General features: G+C 47.4%; 1 protein-coding gene across 6 annotated transcripts in view; it reads left to right on the forward strand.

Annotated features, from left to right (window-relative positions):
- The window catches only part of COL26A1 (collagen type XXVI alpha 1 chain), a 169,741-nt gene that overhangs the window by 127,129 nt on the left and 22,216 nt on the right, over positions 1-20,396 (forward strand). For all 6 annotated transcript variants that reach the window (XM_064729384.1, XM_064729383.1, XM_064729388.1 and 3 more), the window contains 4 exons: positions 10,591-10,744; positions 13,657-13,701; positions 16,624-16,740; positions 17,993-18,145. In XM_064729384.1, the coding sequence (XP_064585454.1) occupies positions 10,591-10,744; positions 13,657-13,701; positions 16,624-16,740; positions 17,993-18,145 (469 nt within the window). The remainder of the gene's footprint in view (positions 1-10,590; positions 10,745-13,656; positions 13,702-16,623; positions 16,741-17,992; positions 18,146-20,396) is intronic.

The following is a 20,396-nucleotide window of genomic DNA, read 5'->3' on the forward strand; positions in this document are numbered from 1 at the left end:
GCTGGGAGCAGGGCTCATCAAAAGGGTTCACTTCTACAGAGGAAAATGAGTTATTGCCTTCCTTTTTGAAGTACTAAAGACCATGTGTCTGCAAGGAGACCTTCTGCAGCACAGCCCAGCAAGGTCCTTATCAATCTTTTGGCTTCCACTTTGTTTGAAAAGTTGTGGACGCTTTACAAAAATTGTCTGTAGCAATGAAACAGAGAGTGAAGCAACAGCACACGACTGCTGGTGCTGTACACAGGAGAAATGTGCTGATTCCCCCTTTTTTCAAGGTTAATTTAAGTTCAGTTTGATCTGTGTAGCTATCTAATGAACTCAGTTGTTATTGTTCAACAATAGCCAGCATCATTTAAAGGTGCTTATGTTTGTTTGATGGTGTCTGCATTCCTGCTCTGGATTTTGGAGGCAGATCCCTGTTTTGCTGGATGATCTGGATGTGAAGTTGTCTCTCAGCTGTACACACTGTTATCTTGTAATATCCCATTTCACCACAACAACCTGAAGCTGTTTTGAGGATCACACGAAGGGTGGGATGGGCACTCACATCTCTGCCAGTGCCAGAGGCTGTTTCCCACTGGATTTTTACAGGTTTTTTTCTGCAAAGGCAGATGGGGAATTTCATCTTCCCCACAAGCAGAGCTGGATTTTCCTGCTACAGTGCTGCTCCCTCTGGAGGGAGCTGAAATTGAGGCACTTTGCTGCTTTTGCTCTTTTGAATTTCAGCCCAGAATGACCGAGGTGAGCTCAAGGAATGGCAAAGGGAAAGAACAGCCTGAGGTTTCTTCTTTCCCCACTCCTCTTCAGCTTTTATAGCAGCCCCCCTAAAAATGGGGATATAACCAGCAATGGTCTCATCTTTCCTATTACAAGGGTGAGCTGGTTCATCCAAATTGTAAGATCAGTGTCCAAATGAGGTAATAAAAGCAACCCTCTGATTTTAGTAATGTGAGAGTTGGATCAGAAGGTGAGAGGCAAAAATAAACACAGAGCAAATGGAATGAAAAATGACTCATTAGGGACCAGTGCTTTTATTGCCCTTGGGGAGGAGAGAGGCTGAGCCGTGGCTCAGCTGCAGCAGAACCAAATCCTCAGGTGCCTCACACCTTGCTGTGCTGCCCCAGGATGTCCTTGTGCCTGCAGGAGGGGCTTCTGCAGGCAGGGAGGTGAGGGCAGATGGAATCAGGCTCCATCCTCATCTCCTGTTTCCAGCTGCCACATTGTCCCCCCAGGATGGAGCTCATGTGCTCACCAGCCCCACTGAGTGCCAGAGTTCTGAGCCTGATTGGTGGTGCTGAGCTGGAAATGTACAGGGCACAGACCTGTGCCAGGGAGGATGGTGCCCACCCTGGGCTGCAGGACAAGAAATGCTGTGGACTGGAAGAAAAGTGCTTCCTCCCCAAGCTCCAACATGCCAACCCTTTTTATCTCCTGTGACATCTTGGTTTACACCCCCAGAATACCCCTGAGCCCATGAGAGCCTCACTGGTGGGACAGCAGAGCAAAACCCTGCTTTTATTTCATAGCAAAAGTTTCCCAAAGAGCAAACCCTGCTTTTACTTCATAGCAAAGGTTTCCCAAAGAGTAAACCCTGTGTTTATTTCATAGCAAAGGTTTTCCAAAGAGTAAACCCTGTGTTTATTTCATAGCAAAGGCTTCACAAAGAGCAAACCCTCCTTTCACTTCATAGCAAAGGTTTCCCAAAGAGCAAACTCTGCTTTCTTTTCCCAAAGAGCAAACCCTGCTTTTATTTCATAGCAAAGTTTCACTCAAGCCAGCACAGCCCCTTAGTGGGAAGTGTTTTCAGCCCTTCCTGAATTTCCTGAGCTTGGTGCTGCCCTCCCGTGTCACAGGACTGAGCCCAGACAAACCTGGGGAGTGCAGACAGCACTGCCCATGGCAGGAAGGGCTGGAAAAGGAGCAGGGCTGGAAGGGGAGCAGAGCAGCTGGAAAGGGAGCAGGGATGCAGGCAGAGCTGCAAGTGGGGCTGGCAGATTTGCAGGAAAATTTGCAGGCAGCTGCACACAAATTCCTGCTCATTTTCCTCTCCCATTTTCTCTAAGTAAGCACCACCACAGAGCTCTGGGCAGTATTAATCCCAGGTTTGGGCTGGAGTTGGAGTGCAGTGCTAGCTCTGAGCTGATCTAAGCCAGCCTTATCTCCTGACACAGCTCTTGTGAAGCTCGTGGTGTTTCACTTCCAGCTTTAATGCCTGGAGATAGCATTACATATCCAGTGTCTGATTGATTCATTGTGTGATTGATAAATGACATGCATAGTTTTTGCATGAAAACAGCCCCTGTAATGTGATTCCCCCACACAGAAGATTCTGAAAGGTTTTAAAGAAAATCTTTGTAGAGTGCAAAGAATTTGATCAATTCATTGCTATTTTTCTGAAATCAGCCCATTTATTTAGGAGAGATCACCAACAGCACCTTCACTACCTTGTCTTTGGATGGTAAAAGATCATAACTTGGATCATTGTATGAAATGTTTCTGTATTTCCCTCTTCTCCCAGGCAGTTACATTGAATACTGGCAGCTGTCTGGGATGTTTTATGGGGTTTGTCTTTCCTTTCTCTGATAGACAATAAAACAATTCCCTGCTGGAGGGGAGGAATATTTGGAAGACAGCAAATGTTTCACGGTGCTGTGACATGGCAGAGAGATTGGGAGGGGAACCAGAACTGCCTGGCTGGGAGGCTGCAGCTGCCTCTGCAGGGTGGACAGAAGCACTTGCTTGGTACTTCAAGGACTTCCATGGATTTTCCATGTTCTGTATGTGATAGCTAGGAGCAGGTATTTCCTTTCCTATCTGAACAGGAAGGTGGTATATTATTATTATTGTTATTATTATTATTATTATTATTATTATTATTATTATTATTATTTCCTAATGGCTCTGTGCAGAATCTGTTTCTCCAGCAGTACACTGAATTTAAGGAGAATTTGGGTTGTTTCACAGGTTGCTATATAATAACTGTCTGGTTTCTGGTAGCAGTAACAACATGGAATAAATCCCTGTAAAATTTCTAATTTAATGCTGAGTTTTGAGTAACTTAATGACTCAAATATCCCTAAGAATAAAATGCAACTTCCTAACTGATTCTTACAAAGAGGAACCATGAATCAAGACTGGGTGGGCAAACTGAATTTTGTGTAACTTTGCATCCATCTCTTTTTTGTAGCTGCACTGCAACAATTCTGATGATGGAGCAGTTTGGGTACTGACCCTTCTCTCATTGGGCATCCTGCTGTCTTTCAGAATGATGGTTAAAATCCTTTCCTCCTAAAGTCTAGAGATTTTTGGACCTTATTTCTTATCACTGTTGGATGGAAGGAGCAGTCTGTCCCCTAAGACTGATCCATGTGTTTGGCCAACGCTGTAAATCGTTTGCCAGAACAACAAAAAGGCTGCAAAGGCCTCCTCATCCACCATTCCCTCCCACAAAGTCTTTTAGTTACAAGTTTGGCATTTTTAGTCAAATGGATTTAATATTTTCATAAAATAACTTTGCAAAATTCTCTTTTCCTGACACGCAACTGAAGTTTGCCAAGCAAATCCTATGTCTGCATTAGGGGATACTTTTGGTGTGTTTAATACCTGGGAACACTGCTTACAAGCTTGGATTTTTTAAGATAAATACATTTGTGGGCAAACAGTAGGTTTTGTCAAGGGAGGTGTGTGAGGAGCCCAAGGGATGTGCTCAGATCCTTTTGTAATTCGGTGTCCAAAGATTTGAATTTCCATTTGATTCTAATCAGAAATTCCATGGGAGCTTCTTAAGTAAAGTATCACTGAAAGGTAAAAATTACTTTGGGTCCTTTTACTTTCAACATACACCAAGGTGAACCAGGAAAGGCCCAATGTCCTCATCTTTTCCTTCATTCTGCTCTCTCCCAGCAGCTTTTAGAGCTCTGTGGAGGAGAATAGCACATGAGGCACCTGAGCCTGCTTGAGGTGACCCCTGAGCTGATCCCAAAGGCACTGCTGGGCACAGGGGGCACTTGCTCAAGACTAAATTCACCTCAGGCTGGGCTGGTTCCACATCCCTGGTGTTTCTACATCCCCAGCAATGCCTGGGGCAGAGGAGTGGTTTTGAGGGTGGAAGGTTACAGCTGCTATGTATCTTTATATGGTGTTTTAAAGGCACAGTGGTGAATCTGATTTCACCCTGAGCTCCCTTGTGTGCTTTGTGTACAGAACTGCTGGATCCTCTCCCCATCTGGCTCCTGTGTTAGGCTGGGCTCTCAGCAGCAGGGTAAATCCCACTGGGAGCACACTCAGAGGAGCTCCCCAGTGCCTCACTGGAGCACAGCCAATCCTTCCCTCCAGCTGTTCTCTCAAGCAAAGCCTCCAGAGTCTGAGGAGCTGCTCAACAGTGCCTGTGTTTGGTCTGAACTGGGAGGGCAGCTGGGCTTTGGTGTCTTCTCTGCCCTGATTCCCCTCCTGAAGGTACCTGCTGAGGAAAGAGTTGCATTTTCCATCCTGATTTTGGAAATCTGGTCTCTTTGTAGAAAGAACAGGAACTATTCTACTTGATAGAGGCCTTTATCCATGTTTCTGTCTTCCATGCATTATCTGGTGACACAAACCTCACCTTTTGCTCTGCACTGAGTCACTACAATGACATCAGCTAGTGTTCCCCTCATAATTTATCAATGCAACAACCTCTCCATGCACTAATTATCTTGTCCCTTTGGCCAAAGCCTCTAAGATGTTGCAAGTTTGAAGTCACCCAGATTCTCTGGGCAGCCAGTTCCTCAGATGTTGGTGGGCACTTACTGGATGTCTTTTGGCTTTTGAAACCAAGCACTTGTGTCAGTGCTGGAGCCTTGTGTTCACAGGTCCCACTTTGCTTTGAGAGAGAGACCTTCCCCATCACGTTTTGTCAAACTCCCTGTTTAGATCTGTCTTGATGAATGATTAAAAAACTCTTATATTGCCAAATAATTTGCTATGAAGAAAGATCTGTCCAACAAGTTATGTAATTTGCCATTATTAATCAGCTTGTGTCTCCACTAGATCAAGGGAATTTTACTTTACACTGGAATTTTTAGCTGATGAGTTGGATTCATGCAGTTTCTTTTCCTCCTTTTTAGAGAGGGATGGAAGGGAGTTAATTTCACCAATGCTTCAAGAGACTAAATATCCCCTGTTTATTAATTAATAATATCCATCTGGATTTTTATCCAAAGAAAAAAGCATTCTGAGCTCTGTCATATCAACTTTTAAATCTTTGGAAGCGTAGCTGCTCTTCCCTTGTTTCTAACACCTACCTAGTTACAGGACATCAGGAATGTGAGCAGATGATGGGAGGAGGCTGCCTTTGTGAAATCTTTTTTTTGATGAGTGGGAACAACAAAACCAGGGTTCTGGAAAGCCACTACAAGCCAAAAAACGTCCTCTGACACCGAACATCTCCAGAAGATGAAAATCATCCTCCCATTTCCATTGTCCCTGGCCTGAGCTTTTGATCTGACGCAAGAAATGTGGTATTTGTCTGAAGTTGAGAAAGTTTATGCTGGCAGATGGAGAAGGAGGAGGTGGGTTGAGAAAGCTGGGCCTGAGCTCCAGGCACACAACGCCCGTGTCCCTGCGGAGGGCCGCGAGCGGAGCGGGATCCACAGCCAGGCTTTGGGAGAGGAGCAGGAGCCAGAGCCTGCCCTGGAGCCTGGTGGGTCTGGGAGCCCCAGGGAGACCCCACAGCCTCTGGAGCTGGCCCTGAGCCTCGCTCACTTATGCTTCTTTCTCATAAAGAGATGTTAGTAAAACAATCACACAGCCTTGTCAAGACTCAATTGCAGGTGAAAACCCAGCACATCTCTACCCAAACATGGCCAGCCACCCACAACTTCCAGGACAATTCCTCGCCTATCATAGAAGAACTGATAGGAATCCATGACCATGCCCTAATGGTTGCACTGGCAATCTGCAGCCTAGTCCTCTGCCTGTTAACCCACACACTTACAGAAAATCTGTCATCAAGTACAGCTGATGCACAAGAAATGGTCCCCATGATGGTCCCCATGTTCTGAGCGGCTCCTGCGGCCAGCACAGCTCCTGTGCGCTGTTGGCAGCAGAGGTGGCTCCATCTCAGTCCCTTCCAGCCTCCTGACCCAGCTCAGCTGAGTCTGACCTGGGTCTGAGCTAGAAACAAACCCTCTCTTGCCAGAGGCTCCAGTTCAGCGTGGCCATTTCGGCTGATTTGAGCTTTTCCCTCCATAAATGCAGAAAGACAAAAGTTTGAGTGTTTTGCTGAGTTGAGGCTGTCCTTCAACTCAAACTGCACATTGCAAGGTGGGAAGGAAAGGGTTTTTGTGTCCTGCAGGGATCTGCTGTCCTGGCACCACAGGCAGCAACCATTGTCCTCCTCTCTCCTTCCCGGACTGGCTGGTGAGTGACATCATCCACCATTCCCCCCTTCATTTATCTGGTGGCATGAGGATGTTTTTTGCCTCCATTCTTCATGGAAGCAGAACTTTTGTGTTGGAAGTTGTAGCAGCAGCACAGGTGGGCACTGCTTGCAATGAGGTTTCCCTGTGAAAACCACACATTCCTCCCTTGATGTTATCCCTCTCTCTACCTCAACCCTATTGACTAGAAAATACCAAGATTTTAGTACTGAGACTTTAATACACTGCACATTTTGCTAATTTTCTTTCTGGCTGTGAGCCTCTGTGGTATCATTTTCCAGCAGTTTACTCAGAGGGCTCAAAACGTTCTTTTTTTTTGTTTAATGAAAGTGGGAATTCTCCTCGAGTCCCCTGACTACAGCAATGGCAGCCTAAAGAAAAACAGAACGTGACAGAAAGTGGATGAATGGCTCCAGTGCTATTGCAATAATATGTAAGGAGCCCATTTGTGCTCTGTGCTGTGTGAGCTGTGAGAGGACACTCCTTGTTGAAAGAGCTGTGTGTAGTTTGAGATTTTTGAATGTGACTAAATCCCTTGTGCTTCTCCTTCTTTAGCTTGGCTCTGTGGATCTCACGGATGTGAGAGCTCTCCTCTTTCTGCTTTATTTCTTTTGGGCATTTTTCAGTCCTAATCATAAAAACTAGAATTTCTCAGCAATTTCAAGTCTGGAGACTTCCTGACCTGTATCATTTCATGCCCAGGGAAAATAAACTTCTTCCTATGGTTTGAGCCTTAATGACTGCAAAGTATATATAGTCAATTTATAACACGCATGCTGGATTATCCTGTGCATGGCTTTACAGCTTTTACAGCATTTATCAGCAGAGTGCTCATTTCAAACATGTTGTTTTAATGAAAAGGATACCGTTGCCACTGTTTTGTGTTGATTATGTGGTAACACATTTTTATTATCACCCATAAAAATGATTTGGAGCCGTTCCACTCCAGATGCGACCTCGGGCAGAGCCACGGGCCCCTGTGCTTTGCTGGGCCCTGACCATGGCTGCAGGGATTGAACATCCCTGTTCCCACAGCTCTGCAGAACACTGGCCAAGACAGCCCCTGGGTGCCCCTTCCTCACAGCAGGAGCATCCCAGCCCTGCCCTGGCTGCAGCCCCTCTGATTTGCCACCTCCAGGGTTTATTCTGCCTCTCTACCCGAGCTCATCTTGGCAACATCCAGATGTTTGCTGGGGAAGTGAAAGGATGATAAATAATATAAAGTGATGCAGAAAAGGTCTTCAGCTCACACTTGAGTCCCATGGCAGTGGAAGTGAAGCACAGTTATGGTAAGGAACATGCTTAAGTGTTTGTTGAACTGATAACACGTTTCCTGGAAAGTCTGAGGAATAAATCACTGGGTAGGAGCACGGAGTGCAAGAGGCAGATGGAACTGATTCCTTCCTGCCTGGCATCAGTCAAACCTGGTGAAGAAAACCATTGTGACCTTACTCCATTTTGCTGTACTCAGAAAGCAGGACTCTGGATCTGTAAATAAAGATCCTTGCAATAAAGGAAGAATTTTGCTTGTTTGCAAGAGTGAGGTTCAGTTCCCTTGCACTTAACCCAGCTCCCAGTTTAATTAGTTTCTGATTCACCCCCATCAGGCCAGTACATTCTGCAGGAAGTTCATCATTCCTGGCGCTGCTGCAGTGCTGGCTCTCACCAGGCCTTGCAATAAAGAAGTGATAAACCTTGTAATAATTGCAAGTTAAAAACAAACAAGTGGAGCCAAGTCACTCTCATTTATAATTGCAGTGTGACTTCATTATGTAAAAACAACACAGTGTGTAAAGGCTGAAACTTCTAGGGATTTAATGGAAAGTTTGAGTTTCCCTTTTATTTCCCTTATCCCTAAATTAGTATTGCTTAGGTGGTTTTCAAAGAGGAAAAGATGATGCTGTAACAAACCTCAGTGCTGCATGCCTGGAAAAATGTTCCCGTGTTGGAGACCAATTCCCAGTTTCATAGAGGCTACCAGAGGGCAGGGAGCAGAGCCTGAGGGACAGCCTGGACCATATGGGGAATGTGGGGTCATTTTGCCGAGGAGAGAAGGTTGTAAATGGCCCAAACACCTCAGGGATGCCTGTTGGGATGTGGGTTTGTTTGCAGGTGTGTGTTTGCAAGGCCTAGAAAGAGGTGTGAGTTTTAATAATATCCTACTGCTTCTAAGCAGAGCTCATTGAGTAAATAGACTTTCTTTCTTTCTTTTTTTTTTTTTAAATTGCTTCAAAGTTCAAGTACTTCAACTCTCTAAAATCTTCATCTTCTCCATCATCTTTAATTCAGTCGATATTTGTGCCTTTACAAGCAGTACTTGTCCTCTGTTTGCTACCCTGGGCTTTCAGGTACAGCCCTTCACCTCATCCCAGCTGTCAGTAATTTCTGATTTTCTGGCTCTGGTTTGAGCACCAGGGAAATGCTGTGTCCCTGACAGCAGCTTCAGTCCCTGCTCTCATGTTTCTCACCAGGGACACAATCCCACGTGAGGCTGAGTCCTTCTGGAGGCAGTGAAGTCCTCCCTGAGGAGGGTGTGTGGGACACACTCACAATTAACACAGCAGCTTCCTAATTGATGCTGATTTCCTAAAACCAATAAAGCTTTTATGCCAAAATCCCATAATCTGTGAACAGAGTTATTCCCAGCCCTGTCTGGCAAGAAGAGGAGTTTAGGAACTCCTCAGGAATTGAGACCATCCAGGTCAGAGATTATGGAATGTTCTGAGTTGGAAGGGACCCACAAGGACCATCCAGTCCAACTCTAAAGGGAAGGGCCCACGTGGGGGCTGAACCCATGTCCTGGTTTGAAAAGCCAGGTGTCTGCTAAGGAAGGCAGGAGCCTTCCTTGAAATGGAAAATGTAAATTGTAAACCCCCTCTCTCTGAATTATTATAATTTTGAAATTAAGGGGCTCTCAGGCAAAGATATGGGAGTAGAAATAACAGTTCTTTACTAGGGAAGAAAATAAAAATAGAAAATGAAGTAATACAAAACAACACAGCCAGAGTGAGAGCAGTCCCTGCCCCCTGTGTGTCAGGGGGTGTCCCAGCCCCATCCATGGGGGCTCAGCCCTCCTGCAGTGCCAGCTGTGGCTCTGCTGCAGCAGGGATCCTGCACAAGGGGGGAGTTTTCCTCTGCAGCTCCAGGGCTGCTGCAGATGGGCCTGGGCTCCCTCTGGCCATGCAGGGCAGCAGAAAGCTGCTCCTCTGGCAATGCAGGGGGCAAAGGCTGCTGTGCTGGGCCAGGCTCAGATTGGATCCAGGTAGGAATGCTTGGCTCCTCCCCTGGGCGGAGCATCTCCCCATGGGATGCTGGGATTGGATCAGCCCTGCAGGGACACTCAGTGGCCATGGACAGCAGAGATCTCCTGGAGGGAGGGTTGGCTGTGGGAGAGATAAAGAAAAAACTGCCCATGGACAGCAGAGAACTGCCCTGTTGGAATTCAGAACATCCCTCTGGCTGTCCTGGAGTGCCAAGATCTCTGCCAGGGGCTCAGAGACTCTGGCACAGAGCCCAAGATGCCCCTGTGGTTTTGATTATGACCCATGGAAAAAGTTACCAACCTTATATGAAGATCTGCAAGCCACAAGTTTAAGTAGAATGATGGTGAATTTATCACAGGGTGAAAAATAGATTTTTAGGGTTTTTAGAATGGAGATTCAGGGGGCAAGATGGAGGGAACTTGGCATGTCCAGCCTTTCTCCTTCTTCTTCTTGGCCTCCATCTTCTCCTGTGATGGTGGCACTTTTAGATTGGTTTAGAGTAGAAGCTCACTGTCTAACATAGGTGATAGGTATTGGAAAGTAATTGTAAATATTGTACACACAGTTTTTAATATAAAAAGATAACTGGGGGCAGGAAGAGTGCCTCGGATTGTCTTGCTGAGCGGACCTCGGCTGGACAAGAGAAAAAATTTTATAGGTAAGATACAATAAACAACCTTGAGACTGAGAAATTAAGAACTCTGACTCCTTCTTCAAGCACCAGGCTGAGAAAAAAAGACTTTCTAACATATCTCAAAGTCACTCTAACCAGCAGAAATCCCTAGACTGCCCCAGCTCTGACAGATGGCAATAGAATTCACACCCCCATTTCCAACCTAACACAACCCTGGGCTTGTGAGCCCCTTGCAGTGGGAGCCAGCTGAGCTGTGTGTGTTGGTTGCCCTGTGCAGATCCTGCTGCTGGAGGCTGCAGAGAGGAGCCCAGCCCTGGAGAACAACCTGCCCATCACGGGCACCACGGCCACGTGGGACCAGGAGCTGCTGCCCGACGCCTTTCCCCTGCTGAACCCCGGCACCGTCCTCAGGAAGAACGTGGCAGCTGTTGGTAAGGCTGGCCTGCTCTCCCCAAATCACCCATCCCACAAACACCCTGCCTTTGGGGGAGCTCAAAGGAGTCTGGGTCTGCTCTCTCCTCGGGAGCTGCAGAGGAGAGGGGTTGGGAGGTCTCTGCCCTTCCCTGAGCTCAGCCAGAGCAGAGCAGGGATGTGCTTGGAAAATATCCATTGTAGCTGCATTATGCCTGGGGCAGCCACAATTTCTGTTGGCACAAGCATCTGCTGGGAGCTGGATTTGGGTCTGTTTGAGTTCTGTTAACCCCAGCAGGGCCACTGTGTGTTTCAGTGGGCTTGTTTTAAGTTTTTTGAGGATTTTGAGGCCTGGACACATCAAAACGTTCCTGAGGAAACTCCAGAGAGCCATCAGGATCACAGTGGGGCAGTTCCTGCTTACCTACAGAGCACCAAATGCAGTGTTTCCCTGTCTGGGAGCAGTGCTGGGGGGTAGAGGAATGGGCTGCATGGGTCATTCTTGGTTTTATTAGGACAAAAAACTTTCCCATGAATAGCAGCATCAGTTGCAGTCTGCTTTATATTTTCTAAATTTGCCATAAACGCAATGGGCTGTTTTATGATCCCTCTTGTGGCATGAAAAAAAAATACACTTATAAGAAACTCTCCCTCCTGAGCCCACTTGGCCAGACAAATCCCCACACATTGAATTTTCTTGACCTTGCCATCTTTTTTCAAGACCCCTGCTCTCTGCTTCCAAAGCCCTGTCTGTCTGTTGCTTTGCTTGCTCCTAGAGCAGTTCTTTATTCTTTAGGGCCTGGTTTGCTTTTTTCTTCTTCTTTTTTTTTTTTTTTTCCATTTTTTTGGCCCAGGCAGTTTATTATGGCAGCAGACTTGGAGCAACCAAAACAGTCCAGATGTCATCCCTGTTTATGATTTGTCATGATGCCACAACATGGAGGGAGGTTCACTAACAATATGTTCTGCAAAATATTCTCAGAACCACAGCCACAGCTGCCAGGAGCTGAATGAGAGCAGCTTCCCCAGTGTCCATTAGATGCTCATTCTGCCTCTCCCATGTCATTTATTTCTGCTGTGGCAGTGGCTCTGCACTTTGCTGCACCAAAGGAAAACGCTCTGGGCCTTCCATGCCAGGTCCTGTCCTCATGGAGGCTCCTCACACGTGGTCCTGTTGTTTTGCAGAGATAGCCAAAAACTCCACAACTTTTTGAAAGTTTAAATTGTAAATGTGTAAAGCTGGTATGTTTATTACAGTGCTGGACCATGTGGAGATTGCTCTCCTTAAAAGACATGCTGGGAACTTCAGGTTTCTATTTCCCTCTCAAATACATATGCATACAATTTCACAATAGGTTCATACATATTCATTTTTACGAATTTCGGGTGACATTTTCTGCTAGTTCTTCTTTATCAGAAAGAATTCTTAGGTCAGGTTGACTGCTCTTACAGCAGTCTCTGTCTCTCTTTATCATCTTTTGTCTCCCCCCTCCTTATCTCTGTCCTTCATTAAGCCAGTTTCCCTGAGCCTAGGCCTTGCAGTCAGGCTACATAGCTGTGTTTTCTGACCACAAACTCAAAGATGTACATTTCACCTAAATCAAAATGGATTTCTACTCTGGAGAATTTCTACTCTGTCTCACTGTGCTGCTGGGCACAGAGCAGTGCCTGCCTCTCCCCCAGGCTTCAGAGCAGCTGCCCTGCAGCACTTTGACCAGCCCATGGTGCAGGGCCAGCACCTCCCAGCCCTGAGCAAGGCCAGGTGGGCACTGGTGTCACCTCCTGAGGCAGGTGGTGATGTCTGAGCTGTGGGTGAGCCTGTGGTGTCAGCCAGCTTCCAGGCTCTGTGTGTGTGCTGCCAGGTGTTGTCCTTGCTCACTGTTACCCTCTGTTTTTCTGGCCTTGATTTATTTAACCTGGTGTGGAATAATAACTGTGGTGTAAGAAAGGAATCAGGAATGCACTGGAGCATTTGGAGCCAGGCCAGTGTCTTTCAGCAATGAGAAATAATCACTTCAGTGGCTCATTGACACTGCTGGAGCCCCTAGCCAGCCTCTGTGGGCTTCAAATTCCTCTCTTGCTCAAGAGCTGTGGAATATTTCATGGATCTGGGTCCATATTTGGCCTCCTTCCCTCCCCACACCAGTCTGTGCCCACGATTCAAAGCCAGCCAGAAAAACTCAGCGTGGATTTTGGTGGAGTGAAGGGAACTCCACACAATTTGGGATGGAGAGGAGCTGCCCATTTTGCATGATTTCACCGCCATGCCCTGACTTGCTGCTCCAAGCTGCCCCCAGGTTTTCTTACAGGGATCTCAGGAGATCTTTAATCATGGGGGATATTGGAGAAGGTGGAAGCCAAGCCAAAATCCTGAGTGTCCTGGGTGATTCTGTGGAAAGCAAACCCTCTGTCCCTCCCACCCCTTCCCCTGAGCCTTTTGGGAGCCATTCCCTACTTTGCCCTGCTGCTGGGGTTCAGCCAAAATAAATCCCAGCCCTGCCCTGCATGTCACACAGAGAGGGACCAAGGGCAGGGTGCTGGGCTGACACCAAGGTGGGTGACAGGGACAGGGTGCTGTGAGCTCTGGGAGGGTTTCTGGATGACCCTGTAGCTCTGGGCTGGCTGATGCCTCTCCAGGCTGAGGTCCAGGAGAACTTGCTACTGTTTGTGAGGGTGGTTATTCCTCCTGTGAGTGACAGGGCTGAGAACAGACAATCATTTAAAAGCAATCAGTGCTGTTGAGACAGCTGCAGCACTGGCCTTTCTGATCAGCTTGTTAATCAACAGAATACATTTTTCTGAGTATTAAGAAAATATATATACTCTGGCTGAGCCAGTTGGCAGCAGGAGACCTAATTTTTCATATCTCTCTATTTTTCTTCTATTCTTTTTTTTTGTATTATTATTATTTTACCCTGTCCTTCTTGAACAGAGCCTAAAGGACCCAGAGGTGCAGAGGAGCAGCTGATACCACAGGGTAAGTTCATAGTTTCTGCTATTTCTCTATCAAAGCACAAACTGTTGTTGATATCCCAAAAATCAGAAGGGTCCTGTGGCCAGGAGCTCTTTGGAGCCTCACAGATGGAGAGGCTGAGTTTGTTCTTTGGATTTTACTTGATCATATCAGGCTGCTTTGGTTGGAGAGGCCAAACACCAGTTTTGTCATTCCCCAGCACATAAGGGATGGCGAGGCAGATCATGGGAGCACGTGTGGCCAGAGCCAGCAGGGCATGTCCTGAGTGATGGAAGAAAACTCTTCTCTAGCTGGTGTGACCTGCTGGGGGCTCCAGGATGTCAGGGCATCACTTTCCTGTGCTCCATACAAACAGAGCAGCTCCTGTGCAGGGAAAACCCTGGGGAGGAGGGCAGCAGATGGTGTGTTGCAGGTTAATGACAGAGCCAGGGAAAATCCAGGTCTCTGCACATCTGATTTGGTTCCCAGCAGTAGATTACTCACCCTCTGCCTTTTAAATAATATTTTTCCTGTGTTCTTTTACTTCATATTTTTGGAGGATAAACACCAGGGGTTTCAGCTCTCTGGAAGCAGTGGCACTGCAGAGAGCTGATTTATGCCAGCTGATTTGGCCTCCCTCCTTTTCCCTGAATCCTTCCCTCTTTCTTCCCCCTGTTGCACTTGTCTCTTTAGAGCTGGCAACACCATTTGTCACCAGTGTGAGCCCTTGCCTGCCTCATTACCCAGTGCTGCCTCTCCAGCCCTTCCTGCAGCTCTTCCCCCTCCAGGGAAGGAAGTGCCAGCTTCTCTAAAGCTCTGCTGCAGCACTGCCATTGAGGATGCTGCAGGAAATGATTGCTCTGGGCTCCAGGACTTCATGGATTGAGTTATAAGGTTGGACTGAAGGATTGAGGGTGATTTCCACAAGTGAGGGAATGTTCTAGCCCACACTCAGCAGCACAGCAAAACAGTTTCTGCTGTTCTTCCCTCTGTGCTGCAAGTTGCTGCAGGGAAGTTTGAGTTTTTTAGGGGTAGAAGCTGTTTCCAGTGCTGTGAAAAATGCACGTGCTTTCCTAAAAGAGCTCCTGTTCACCTGCCTGGGCTTTCCAGGACAGCATCCCATGCCAGCATCCCATGCCAGGGGAGATCCATCCTTCTATCCATAGAAAAGGCTGCAGTTTGTGTCCTGTGGATAAGCAAATTGTGGATCCAAATTGAAATCTGCCCTTAATTCCTTATTCAATACTCAAATTAAATCAGATCTTTTTTGATGACTGAATGCAACAAAAGTACAGGCTCACACTCCCACTCAAAGCCATTGAGAAATGTAATTTCCTCAGTCTGCCCAGTTTCATTGTGGATTGAAGGCAGAGAGATTTCATTTTTGTAAGAAAAAACAGTTTGGACTTCTCTGCAAAATGGAAAAAAAGAAGAGAGGAAAGGGAATCTTTTCAGGAGGGTCTAATATTGGGGGATTATTGCTTTGTTTTGAGAAATTAGGAGTCTGGGGTGATGAGGTTTTGTACTCCGGGTGAGCTATCCCACATCTAGAGTGGGAATTGTACCCAAATGTGGGAGCTGCAAGTCCTGTGAGCCTTGATGTGGTTGTGCAGCCCTGTTCCCTGGTACCAGCTGGGGAGGTACTGTCCAGCTTCCTTCCTTTCCTGCTTCCTTCCTTTCCTCCTTCTCTCCCTCCATTCCCATCCATGCTCTCCACCCCCATGTGCAGCATCTTCTGCTGGCACTGGTTTTGGGGGGTCCAGTACCTCTCCTGATACCTGGGAAGGAGAAATACTCTCCTTAAGAGTTGATCAAACCTTCAATTGCTCTGCTGTGTGGTCATATGTACCACATGGACTGAAATCTGAAATCTGAGTGTGCTGAACTTTGAACTCATCCTGATCTCCCCCTGGCTTTGGGGTTTGCATCTGGCACTGCTTTTAAATCCTCTGAGCCCTTTGGTAGCCCAGAAACCCAGAGCCTCTGACAGTTAATGCCTTTATTGTAACCATTAACCACTTAATCTGAGCAGACAGAGCCACTTGCCCACACCTCCAGGGCATCAAAGCTTCAGTGCTGTTTGCACAGTGTTTAAATGTCTCTCCATGTCAGCCCAAGATCAGCAGTGCTCTTCTGAACAACACCATAAAATTGCCAAGTGTTGTTGGTATTTTGGTAGAAATGCTGTTTTGGGGAAAAACAGCATTAAGGTTTTATTTAGTGTCACCAGAAGTGGTGACTTTGGGATCACCAGCGCTGCCTCTGCACCTCTCCTGGGCTTACTGAGGTCTGAGTGCCAAGAAACATCCCATGGGCTGCAATCACTGCTCCTGGTGTTGCCCTGGAACCCTGCTCAGTGATGGTCATTACTGACAGACAGTTCCTGCACAAGGAGGAGCATTAATGTCACTTTGGGATTAAAAACCTGTGCACAGCACAGAGCCCTGAGAGATGAATGAGCACAGGAGAAACCAGGGAAACATCATTGATACAGAACCTCTGGGGGTGTGAACAGAGCAAGTGGGAGACAGGGTCTGATTGTCTTTGGCAAATCTATTCTGTGTATTTTGGTACACTGGGATGGCTCAGGAGTTCATGTGTGTCTAGATGAGCCCAGCAAAGGACACCCAGACCCTGCCAAAGCCATTCAGGCCTTGGGAAGGGCTCAGTGTGGCTCTGCCCAGCACATCTCAGCTGGGGGTGCACATCCTGCTGACTTTTTGGGGATGAGGATGTGCTTTTTCCTTACAGGATTGAAGGAAGAAGAGGAGAAGTAAATTCCAGTCTGGCTTACCTGCCAGAGAGCTCCTGCCAGCAGTGGCCCCTGTCAGGGCACTGCTGCATTTCTGCCCTCTGCAGTTCATTCCCTCTGGTTCTGAGGTTGCTGAAGCCTTTCTGACTCAGCAGTGTCCTAACTTCCAGCTAATCTCCTTTCTAACATTTCAGGGATTCCAGGCCAGGTTGGTCCCCCAGGCCCGGTTGGCCCCACGGGGCTCCCAGGACCTCCAGGGCCCAAAGGAGAGAAGGGACAGCCCGGGGAGAGGGGCCCTGCAGGGCCACCAGGTGAGTCCTGCCACGGGAGAGGCTTCACTCCACACAAACTGGCTGTGACAGCAGCTCACACAAAGCCAGACACACAAGACTGAGCATCTTCAGTTGGTATCAAATCCATCCCAGTGGGAATTCCCTGGGAGCTGGATCAGCCAGGAGCTCCCAGGGCAGGCAACCACCTGCAGGAGCAATGGCTGACCCTGGGATTTCCTGTGCAGCAGGAGACAGCCTGTCCCAGAAAGCTGCAGAGCAGGATCATGTTTCCCCATCCTGCTCAGGAGCTGTAAGAAGGAGCCTGTGACCTGTCAGCCTTTGGAGCAGAGCATTCCCTGTTTAACCCTCTCACTGGGTGCCTGCTTTAACTTCCTTTTTTCTCCACCATTTGTGTCAAGCTGTCAGATGCCAGGATGTCAAACTAATGATGCTTTTGTGTGTTAAGGGAAAAGGTTAGGAGGCCATTCTTTCAGAGAACACTCCATTCCTGAGCTAGGAGTCTTTCTTCATTCCCCAAACGTTCCTGAATGTTTTGATGAAGGTGATACTGCACAATGGGTGCCAGACCTCAGGCTCTGCTCTCTGTGTCTGAAAGGCTGTGCCTTGTGAGCCTGAGCTTGGGTAACATTTAAAACTCTGAGAGTGCCTTAAATGTGAACATTTTTTGGCACTTTCTGGCAAGCTGTCAGTGGCCAAGGTCTGGCCAAGGATGTGTCTTGGGGTTTTTTGGTTTCTCAGTTTGCAAGGAGAGCCTTGCAGCCCCACAGGAGATGTGATCTGTCTGCTCCTGGACTGACTCTGCTTCCTGGCAGGGAGGTGACACAGGTGTACCTGGAGGGAAGGAGGATTTGATTTCACACTTTGCTGCCTGTAGTTTCTCACTCATTCTCAGGGAGAGGGGAGGTTTCACTCTTTCAGCAATTGGGCTGCTCAAAGGCAGCACCTGTGAGCCAAGTCAAGCTCTCTCCTTTGCAGAGGAAGATGCTAAACAAACAAAAAACCAAAAAAACCCAAACCCCCACCCAAAAAAAACCAAACCAAAAAAAAAAACCCCCAAAAAAACCACCAACAACAAAAAACAACCAAAACAAAACCCCCCCAAAAAAACCAAACCCCAAAAAAAAAGGAAAATTGAGAAGCTGTTTCTATTTTCCCCACCCTTCTATGCAGTTCAGGACAGAAATCCTTTGTCTTCTTGCTGCCTTTGCACATGATGGCATTATTAGCACATCCCCAAAGGCATTAACACTCCTCTCCTGCCTCTGCACAGGGATGCTGGGACCTCAAGGACCAAGAGGACTTCCAGGAGAAACTGGGATCCCAGGTCCCCCAGGTCCTCCAGGGCCACCAGCCACGCCAAGCCTCCCTCTCACCTTCCAGCAAGGGGTTCTCTACTCACTGCAGCCCACAGCTGAAAAAGAAAGTAAGTTCCCTCCTCATTTTCCCTGTTCTCCTGTGGCATCAGCAGAGTGGGGCAGCTCAGCTCTGCTCCCACCTCCTTGCCAGGCTCTGCCAGGCCCTGGGAACAGCTGGGCACTCCCTGCATTGTGTGGGTCTCTTGGGAGCTCCTGTTCAAGGTGGAACATCTTAGAAACCACAAGGAGTTCACCTCTCCAAAATGAAGAACCAAGCCCCTGCTCTCCTAAACTGTCAGTGAGAGCAGGGTTTGGAGGATTTTGTCTCTGTGCCTGTTTTGTTTTTAGGTTCATCCCAGCTTTGGGGAGGTAATTTGGTGTTCTCTAAGCTTCCATCGGGAGTGGGAAGAGGGTCTCTGGTGAAATGGCAGAGCTCAGGTAGCATCACCTGAGAGAAAGGGCCAGAGGGATCCAGGGAGGCAGATGAGGTGCTGGTGCACCCCAGCTGTGGGGTTGGAGCCCTCTTGGTGCCACTGCTGTGGTGTTGGAGTGTCAGGGCTGCTCAGGAATCAGCAAGGACTAGAGATTTGCAGCTCTGGAATTCCAACAGACATTTAACATTCAACATCTGTTAAATGTGTCTCCTTCCCTGCCCCTGCAGATGCTTCTTCCACCTGTGTTTCTGGTGCATCCACATTATCCCACATGCACACAAAACACAGAATTATGGACTGGAGAGTCCACACTGCCACCCTGATTTATCCCTTCCCTGTAACAGGAGGGCCAGGGTTTCTTTGTGCTTATACTGATTTAAAGCATAGATTTATTTGATTTGTGCTATGAAAGCTTTCTAGGGAAGCACATCCTGCACTTGGATTGGAATGCTCTCAGATTTGGGCTTGATTGTCCTGGTGCAGCCCTGTGGAGCTGGCAGCAATGATGAGGGAGCAGAGCTGAGCTGTGTCTGCCCTGGCTCTGCTGCTCCTGCCCAGCTTCAAAGCTCAGCTGTCTCAGTTACAGCCAAGGATTACTGAGTCTCCCCATGTCTGACAGTTATCTCAAACTCTCCCCTCCCTTCCACCCACTCTGCTCTCCAGACTCCTTTTCCCAAAAGTGAACAGATGTATTTTGAATTTAGGGAGAATTTTAACAGCTCGATTTCGTATTCAGTTATTAGGGTGTATGGGCAGGATGAGTAACTGAGGTTCAATACTGTGATTTTCACAAAATACACATCAACATGCTGCATTCTCCAGCCTGAGAACAAGGGAGTTCTGCATTACAGTTTTCTCACTCCTCTCAGGGTCACACATTCTGCCTTTTATTCCAAGTGATCCCTGAGGATGGTTTGGGTGCTGCTGCTGCCCCCTCCCTCCAACCTCCCTTTGACTCAAACTCTTCCTTGTGATCAGTGGACAAATTAAAAAGTGAATAAAGGCTTTGCATGGCCTTCCCAGCCGATGTGTGAGCAGGGTGAACTCAGTGTTGTGCCCAAATGGGAGAGGATAAATGGGGGATAATTATTTCTGTTGTCTCTGCAGCACAGGAACCTGAGGGCTGTGAGGAGATGGTGACTGCTCCATTTCCATCCCTGGGCATTCCTCCCTCCATGCCTGGGCATTTCTTGGTTTGCAGAAGGAGTAGCCCAAAACTTTATGACACTTTTTCTTAATACAAATCCAGCTGCAAGTGTAAGTTATCTATGTCACCATGACAATGTTCTGGCAGTATCAAGTTTATTTTCTCACCATTTTTCCTCTCTGTTGGCTGATTTTGCCTCCCACAGGTTGGTGGAAAGCTGATCTTCTGCCACCAGTAAAACTCAGCCTTGTAAATTCTGCTTAGCTTTTTAAAAATGTATTTACTTGTTTTGAAAGGAGCACATCTGAAAACTATAAACACAAAATTCCAGCTGCTGACAGCAGAGGGAAGCATATTCCTGCTAATGGGAATGAGATGTGAGAGCTGTATCAGGTTATTGTTATTATAAAGAGTTTGGTTCTGCCTGAACATGGTTAATGGCTGTGCCTTTATTAATTGCAGCAAGTTCCTGTTGGCAATATTAATCTGCAGGCAGAAGCCAGAAATAGGGAGACAAATATTTTCTCAGTTTCCCTGTGCTGTGGTAAAAGAATTGGTCCCATTTTTTCCCTCCAGATCAGGTAGCAGAAAAAAAATTAAGACAGGATTACTTCATTTCCATCCTGTCTCAACAAATCAAGGCCATAATGGGGGAATTTATCCCTTAGTCAGAAACCTCAGCCCTCAGCCAGGAACTGAGCTGCTGCTCCCCACTGCTGGGGCTGCTGCTACTGGGAT

Source organism: Zonotrichia leucophrys, chromosome 19, assembly GCF_028769735.1.
Source record: "Zonotrichia leucophrys gambelii isolate GWCS_2022_RI chromosome 19, RI_Zleu_2.0, whole genome shotgun sequence".
NCBI lineage: Eukaryota > Metazoa > Chordata > Aves > Passeriformes > Passerellidae > Zonotrichia > Zonotrichia leucophrys.